We start from the raw sequence: 8,782 nt of genomic DNA on the forward strand, positions 1-8,782 counted from the left end.
CCCCCCATTTTTTTTCCCCCCCCCCCCTCCGCCGCCGCCACCCCCGGATCCCCGGCAACCCACTCCCGTCGCTTTTCGACTGCGGAGTAAGAAATCGAAATTAACCGTAGTAAAGGGTACTTCTGAACTTTCCACGAGTAGCAGGTAATAGCGAGGAATAAAGTACTTAATCATCGCGGTATTATCGGCCTGTAGAAAAATTGAGACGTCCAAACTTCTAAATAGTCCGCGTAGACGTTACTGTCGTGGTTGACTCTCTAGAAGCCGAAGGGTATAGTCGCCACAGCGAGAGAGAGAGAGAGAGAGAGCACCCCCTCCGGGGGTCGGTGAAGGGGTCGCGACCTGAGGGATAAAGCTCTGGTAGGATGAGGTCGGGAAAATGAACGGCATCATGGGGTGAGGGATAAACTAGTTAGCACGAGGTACCCGTCGGTTGATCGCAAACATGTTTTCCCCCAGGGAAAACTTCCCTGGTAATTGCTCGTCTGATTTTCCAGCCGTCGTCACTTTTGCAGCCCACGCGGTACCTATCTAGATATATCCATGCACGTGCCTCCCCCCCAACTGAGGTACTAAGCTATACGGGCACCGTTTCGCCCTGTAAATTACGATCTTTGGAAATGTCATAAATAAAAATCACGTGAAACTAGATGGTATGAAGGGAAGCGTGATTAAGAACTTCGGGGCGTTGGAAAGACGAAGGGGTCCAAGACGTTTGAAAAAAAAAAAAATACTGTATAAATGTGACTTCCACGATTTCACCGTTGTATATAGAAAATGGTGTAAAAAGCGTCACGAGTCGTTCGAGCAAAGTTTTTCAGTAAAAGTAAATGCCAGGAGGTTGATATCTATGATGAAATAAGAAATACGTTAAGAAAAAGAAAAAAGAAAAAAAAGTCCAGGACGTCCTGAAAAAGGGATTCCGAACGTGGCACGAGAGGGACGTTCCCGTCCAGGTCCAGGGAGAACGACCGGATAGGAACGGACGACTAATTAAAAGTTTCTCCAGAGTCTTCGGCAAGTCGGCTCCGGATCCGATTTAGCTTGGGTGCCCGCTAGACCGAAGTACCCAAACCACCAGCAATCCCTCATCCAGCCCTTTCGAGTCTTCGAAAGCCTCTATTATCCCTCCTCCGGTTCGCAGTCCAACCAACCGAGCTACCCCCGGTGCTTCACCCTGTATTACCCACCCGTCCCGTCAAGAGCTCGACAGCACCCTCGCCGTCCGACTATTTTCAAAGGACTTATACGTCCGCCGGAGTCAATTTGCACGAGTGCGAAACGATGTGAAAGTGCAGGGTGATGGCGGAAGGAGGAAAGAAAGAAAGGAGGAAAAGGGCTAAAGAGTGGCGGACTGGGCTGGAAATCAGAGCGAGGGCAGGAGTAAAAGTGGAACTAGGAATGCCAGTGGAAGCGCCAGCCTGAGAGACGGCGAGAAGTGCAAATATCATTAGCCATCCCGGTCTCCATTTCCGTCTGAAAGCTTCAGGACTCCCGACCCTGTAGCCCGTCAACCTGAACTGGCAGCATCCACTACATCCGTTCGAGCTACTTTTTCAGCTGATTCACAGAGCCAATAGGCATTTCCAGACGGAAATCAGGCTGCGCGGGGATCCTGTTCCTATTGCTTCCGCTTTTCGATACTTTCTTCGTTCAGCATTTTCTCTCTTGTTTCTACCACTTCCCTGCTTTACTCGTTACTCCCCTCCCTCCCTCACTCGCCCTCCCACTCTTTTTTCATCTTTTCACGGCAATTAACGAGCGCTGGAATTACCGGGGGTTGCCGTAATTGCACCGTAATCAAATTTGCCCCAAGCAAATTCGATGAACGAGGGCAGCACCAGCGATAAGTCGATTTTGAATACGAGAGCGCAATCGTCAAGATTTTTAACACGTCGACCATTTCTTTTTTTTTTTTTTTTTTTTTTTTAAAATTCGATGAACGAGGGCAGCACCAGCGATAAGTCGATTTTGAATACGAGAGCGCAATCGTCAAGATTTTTAACACGTCGACCATTTTTTTTTTTTTTTTTTTTTTTTTTTCAAACGTCGTATATTTCTATACGTCCTACGAGCTATTCGCTGGAAAATAATTCCATTTCCGTGTAACCAGTCTACACTATACCCACTTTACTATTTAAAGCCGTTCCAAATACACGCTCGTATTAACCTCAAGGCGTTTCGAAGTTGCTAACCGCGATTACGCACGTTTCCGAGCACGAGGATTTAAAGCTGCTCTCTCGCGCGATCCGCACTTACTGTATCCCAGGAACCACGTAATACGAGAGCTTTGTAAATTTGAACCAACCGAGAGCGCGGGAGCGTCGAGAGTGTCTCTAATGGGTGGTAAAGGATGCGACGCGCGTAAGGACGTAATTATTTATCCTGATACTCCAGGAACTCGACCCGATGAGTCTGGCTCTCTTGGCAAAGACAGAAGACCAGGGACGAATGGAGCAGCCAGCAGCCAGATAAATTTAACTATAATTACACGAAGGTTTGTTACGCGAAATACCCAAAAATTGAATCCGATTGAACATTAGATATTTTGAAGCATACAAGTATATACCAAAAATTGTATATTAAGTATTTGAAAGAGTACGAAGAAGACTCCTACCTGTGTGCTTGTAAATGGAATTGACTCGCTGCACGTGTCTCGTCATAACTTCTATACACGCCTCCTCCGTGCCGTAACGCGCGAAGAATTGATGATCAGCCTGCAGGTACAGCATACATGTAGTCTTACGTGGATCGACGGTCGCCCGTTTGTGAAGATGCCTTGCGAAACGTTCACGATAAATTCTAAAATTCCAAAGCGGTACAGTGCATTAGATTCCAATGTGCAATTTCAGACTTTAACATTCCACGCCGATAATTTGCAAGATCTCTATGAACTTACAGACACTCCAATGAAATTGAATCTAAGGGATATGGATAAGGGGCTTAAGGGATGAGCGTGCAAAGGTGAAGTCTACGTGGATCCTCTCTTGTCCTTATCACCGTATAAGCTCTGTACCAACTTCCAGGAGCAGTACTGATAGTCACTAATGATATCAACTATAACAGGATATCTCGAGCAGCCAAGGATCGATATTACAAGGACTTTCGTTGATATTTATTTTTTCATCGTAATTACCTGTCTAGGTACTCCAGATCAAAGTTCTTATCAGGTTTTGCTGTAGTCGTGACATTTACGTTTATTTTCTTCGAGTACAGGCCGCCGTGCATATGAACTTCGTTATCTATCAGGTGCTCGTATAAGGGTTGTGAGCTGTCGTTGACGTAGAACGAGGATCTGAAGAAATAGAGAGAAATAAAAAATTTTAACACGCGAAAAAAAATAGCTGATTCAATGATTTTTTAAATAATTAATCAAATTCCATGTAGCTATAAACATTGTCAAATTTATTATTTCTTTTACCTATCGGACCCGTGGTTAAGGGTGCTTTGATGTAAATCGTGACTGGCGCATCGGAGGGGTTGTGGCGGTGAAGTGACGTCAGACGCCGTGTAAACTATGGTATGATACGGGGGTGAAGTGTCTTCATCCCCCATGAGATACCTGCTGGTAGGCTCGATGTAATATTCCTCCAGTCCAGTCACCACAGTCCCGTCGAATAGGCCATCCTCGGTAACGACACCCTGGACCACGGCCATTTCGTCCCCTGAAAAAATGAAAAAGCAAATCGTCAAATCGTATTGCCCACCAGAAACAAATATACGAAATAGTCTTCGGACGTAGGACTTGGGAGACGCGAGAGTCCGGGCTCTTACGAGGTTATGTTCGCTCGGGAAGGAAAGTAACATGGGTTTGCCAAGGGTGATCACGTCACAGTTCCACCCTAATTACGTCGAAAGGCGTGACGGAACCCTGGCAAACGGATACTCGGTTCCTCCATTTCAATCCTGTTCGTGGTATCTATAGGCACCAGGGATAGTAGCATAGAACGTGCTGGATGCGGTACACCTCTACTTTACGAAATTGGCAGGGATTCTCTGTCTGTCCAGTGGGTATAGAACGGGATGGGCATTCTGGATTTCTTACCGGAGAAATCCCACGGGGAAAGATCACGTCACGGATACCAACCGTAATTACGTCGCTGGGGAATATCCAGCAGAAGGATCGAACGGCTTCGGTAAAATGTTCCTATTCGCGGATAAACGTATAACGATTGGTAACGTAACTTTTTGAAAATATTTTTTTATATTTCGATATTTTACCCTCAGATACAAATATTTGACTTGAGGTAAAAGAAAAAAAAAATATACATTTTCTGAATCCGCTTCGGACCTTCACGCAAATTCAACGTTAAGCTCGGCTAACTTACTCGGTACGAAAATTCCTTAAACGTGCAGTTACGTGGCTGACGAAGAATGTCGAAGTGGATAACCGAAGAGGATGGACGATTTTCGGAAGGTAAGTAAATCTGGTCAGAGGACAAAAAGTGAAATTGCGAAAAAAATTTGTTTCCTAATTACCACGTACTATCGGGTAAATGAAAAAAAAAAAATATCTATAATAATCCATATCAAAAATCTAAATTGTACAGTACACGTAAACCTATTGAGAATATTTATTTTCGCGGAACATGCACCACGAGTGACACGTCAGTCGAACTGTCCTCGTGACGTGAATATAACGTTTCAGGCATATGTGTTAACTCGTATGACTAATACATACGCGACACGAAGAATGGTCGAGCGATCGTACAAGCAGATACTGTAGTACCATTCGGGATTGTCGATTAATTTTCTCGCTGGGCGTGTGCGACAACTGTAAATGGAAACCAGCCAATGGGAAGAAAATGCGCGAACGTAGTTACATACACCCCCAGAAGCGACGTTGGTGAATCGATTTGCCGTAGAAGTAAAAAAAAAGGGGCAGGCAAAAGAGAAATTGCTGAAAGAAAAATCCCAAGGAAGAATGAGTGGGGAGTAAAAGAATGTTGAAAAAAAAAAAAAGATTAGTACAAGAGGACAAATTCGAGTAGGGCATAGTTACTTAACGAAGCTGAAAGGTATTTTTTGTTGAAGGCTATATACGTCAATCTTTATAAGATTTATCAATTACTCTCAGCATCCTCGTGTTTCTCTTCGATTTTACTCAGGGACATTTCTATATAATATTTTTATTCCCTTTCATAAAGCTTATCGTTACCGGACTCCCTTTGCACCGTGTAAACTTTATCCACCGTCCGCTTACACGAGTATCTGTATAGTTAGATTAAAAGTCGACGAGATATGAAAAAAAAAAAGAGTCCCTTACATCCCCTCATAAAGTCCACTTGAAATTCTAATTAGCCGCGCACGTATTGCCGAGATAACCTCTCGTAAAGAAGACTGACCACTCGGCCGGATACGAGTGGTACGTAAAACGTTGAAATTGGTACAGCAGATATACCCCGCCATAGGGGATGGCAGTAAATTTCCGTTTAATTTGAAATAACGATTCCTGCCGGGTCTATTGGAGTTCTCATAGCCATGCAACGGATAAGAGGAATCCTGTCCAAGTTGAACGAGCATCCGCGATAGCAGGCTCCGGCTAAGGATTATACGAGGAAAAGTAAGTTTCCAGTGGCCGACCGGGAAAGCTAGTGGAAAATCTTATCCCTTTAGCGAAGCTTCGATCTCATAACCGGGTGGAGCGGGTGGAGCGGGTGGAGCGGGCACCCTGAAAAAGACGCGCCGATGGGGGGATTCCCCCGCTAATAAGCGCCGGGACTTTAAATCCGGAGTCAATATGAGAGCGAGAAAGTTTAGTTTGGGATTCGTGGATATTTCCTGGTCCACGCCCATCTTCGTCCTCCAGGCTTCCTGTCCAACCCCTATATCCTCGTGCCAGTGGCTTTTGTTATCAAGCCCGGGGAAAAGTTTCCGTCGAAGACGACGTCGGGAAAAGGATGGAATAGAGCGGGATACTCGACTCTCTTAAAACTACCCGAGATTACCATCGACTGTGCAACTAACTTCCGGCTAGGGACTTCGCAGCATCCAATTAGATTGTATAGTTATTGTTACGAGAGTGGCATTGTACCTATGAAAGGGATCCTGCCTCTTTTCATCTTATACGAGAGCTTTCGGAACGTCTTGAGATTTAACGGTAAAGGAGATCATACTCAATAATTATTGTCACTTTCGATAAAAACATCCAACTTCCGTTCATTCTTCTCAGTACCGATAACCACGGTCCGGAGAAGCTCTATCTCGTCTTCTAATTAATTAAAAAAAAAATGGACCGAGACAGCATCCATCCGCAGATGAAGCAAATGAGAGAAGACACCGGCAAATATGCTTAATGAGAGTACTCGAGATGCTCCGATCTGCTGGTCCATATCATACGCCAGGGAACTTGAGACAGGCTGAAAGTTCGGAAAGTTGTTCGCGAGTCTTGATAAGAGATCGAGACAGGAACCGAAAGACTTCTTGGTGAGAGATTGGAATATTCTAGTGGTATACCTATACAGTGTGGATTCGTATACGCGGAACATAGAGTCTGATAGCAAAACTCATGGATCTGAGTTTTACGAGTGCATAAATCATGGAACGTATATATATTGCAATAAGAAAGACCCAAAAAATAGAGTTATAATATACATGTATACAGTATACAGAGCCAGAGGCCTGACGGGATATTTTCTATAAAACAAAGCCGAACGGAATACAGGACCATAAACTGAAGGATACGAATGGCGGAAGAAGTCCAGGACTCGCACAGTGTAACGCAATATAAACTCCATGAAATCTGCAACGTCTAACTCACGTGGGAAAACGGCCCTGGCGCCCTCGAGTTGTGGCTCCTCGTAAACCAGACTGCACGTTCTGGCTTCCTCCTGGCTTCTTTCCCTTTTCTTATGGACTCACCTTGCCATACCGCATGCACGCTAACGATATTAGAACGAAGCGACACCCGTGCGGCATCATTCTGGACTTTCCTTCCTAATGCCAATCGAAGGGTTGAAAGCGACGCTTGGGTCTGTTAGCATCGTGTGGCATGGAGCGTCAGGAAGACCAGACCCGAAGGAATGCATATCGTGTGTACTGGCCCACGCGCACGTGCAGGTTCGTCAAAACAAAGAGAAGAGGGAAGGGGAAGAGGGGAAGGCGTTCATCCTGCCTTTTTATCGGAAACAATCTGCGCGCAATGTGCGGCAAGTGAAATGAATTCTCGGCGGGGTTCCCGGTAATGAAATTTTACGTTCCAATTATACGCTGCATGGCTCCGTGGCCTTGGCTGCCACAGGTCCAACTCGGCGAAGCCTTATGAGTATTTAGTAGCTCGGTAAAACCTTGCCGTGGAAAATTTCCTGGGTATAAATGACCGGAGGCGCGAGAATGGAGGGCTATACCAGGTACGTTATAACTACTGGAATAAAAGCAGACACTGGCGCACTGACGGGACGCTTGAGGAAGACGCGAGGACTGTCGGACAAGCCAATACTTTTCGGGCGACTGAGCTACACGCACGTTGAGTGACAATACGGGAGGAAAAGCTGCTGAGGTCAGGCGGTTGCTTTATTACGGATTAGAAGCAGGAGAAAAGTCAAAGGGAGAAAGAGTACAGTGAAGGGACGCTACCATAAGGGTCTTTTAGGTACGAGCCCAGTGGAAAGTCCATTACGAGGTGGTTCTGGGCTAGTGTTGGACTGACGTCAGTAAAGCTGAAACTGCCACAGTGGAAAATCAAAATAAGGTCTATTTCAAAATTAGGAACTATTTAAGAGCTAATTAAGTGCTTCAAAAATATGCAACTGCCAGACTTGGAACTCATCCCCTTACCCAAAAACCAGGCCTATCCCGCTCTGGCCACAAGAGAGAAGTACCTTCCCACGTGGAAATTAAGGTGTTTCAACGCTTGGAATCTATTTTGGGATTAAAGAGCTCCCAAGATACACGGCAGTCAAATTCAGAGCCCACCCCTCTTAAATTATATACTTTGTTTTAGTTTTTTCTTGTTTATGTTGTGGCGGTTACAACTTTTGTTCAGCTAGCAGGTTCTGACTAGAAGGAGTGGAGCTCTAAAATTTCAATTAGGACACTTAATTAGCTCTGAAATAGCTTCTAATTTTGGCAATAAATTCTTTTTCGATTTCCCCCTGTCGCGGTTCCAGCTTTTATTGACGTCTTGGACTGGCCCAGTGGGGACCCCAGACAGGCCCTGGTCTAACCAAAGAAAATGTCTGCTATGGAAGACCACGAATCCTGGCTTGTCTGTACCTCGACCAAAGGACGAATGGGTGGAAGAGCCAAGTGAAGTCGAGTTGGCAGTGCTTTCCGTGACGGGGCTGTAGGATGAGGATGATTCGCGAGACGCGAGTCACGTAACAGCTGCAGCTAGTTGCAGTTCTACCGAAACTCGAGGAGGAGTGCGGACGGTCGGTGTCTGCTAACTTTCTCGTATGGGAAATGGACTAGGTCTCGAAGAGGTCTATATATATATATATATATATATTATACACACACGAGAAGATCACTGAGGTCCTAGCTGGTCTGGGATACAACGAAGCGAATAAGAAGGAAGAGAAGTCTGCGGCGGGTTGCTCCATGGCTAACTCGTTATTAAGTTGAGACATTATGCAATTAACTGAAGGCACGTAGCTATTGGATGAAGCCAGTGCACGTACCGAGTCCCTAACATGGACTTTGAACTTAAGATCCTTCGTTTTGTGGGTATCTTCGAACGGTAGGTAACTGGAACCTTGGTCAAGGATCGAAGGGCGGGACGAAGGAGGCGGTAAGAGGAGAGAATTGGAGAGCGCGATAGAGAGAGAGAGCGGGGAAGAGG

At 45.5% G+C, this 8,782-nt stretch overlaps 1 protein-coding gene across 2 annotated transcripts in view; it reads right to left on the minus strand.

The window, feature by feature from the left end:
* LOC107263166 (disintegrin and metalloproteinase domain-containing protein 10) overlaps nucleotides 1-8,782 on the minus strand; it is a 76,958-nt gene that overhangs the window by 22,020 nt on the left and 46,156 nt on the right. For both annotated transcript variants that reach the window (XM_025080488.1, XM_015730090.2), the window contains exons 5-7: nucleotides 3,422-3,665; nucleotides 3,137-3,295; nucleotides 2,618-2,802 (exon numbers count right to left, since the gene is read on the minus strand). In XM_025080488.1, coding sequence (XP_024936256.1) covers nucleotides 2,618-2,802; nucleotides 3,137-3,295; nucleotides 3,422-3,665 — 588 coding nt within the window. The remainder of the gene's footprint in view (nucleotides 1-2,617; nucleotides 2,803-3,136; nucleotides 3,296-3,421; nucleotides 3,666-8,782) is intronic.

This window comes from Cephus cinctus, unplaced genomic scaffold, assembly GCF_000341935.2.
Source record: "Cephus cinctus unplaced genomic scaffold, Ccin1 Ccin1_scaffold0132, whole genome shotgun sequence".
Classification (NCBI taxonomy): domain Eukaryota; kingdom Metazoa; phylum Arthropoda; class Insecta; order Hymenoptera; family Cephidae; genus Cephus; species Cephus cinctus.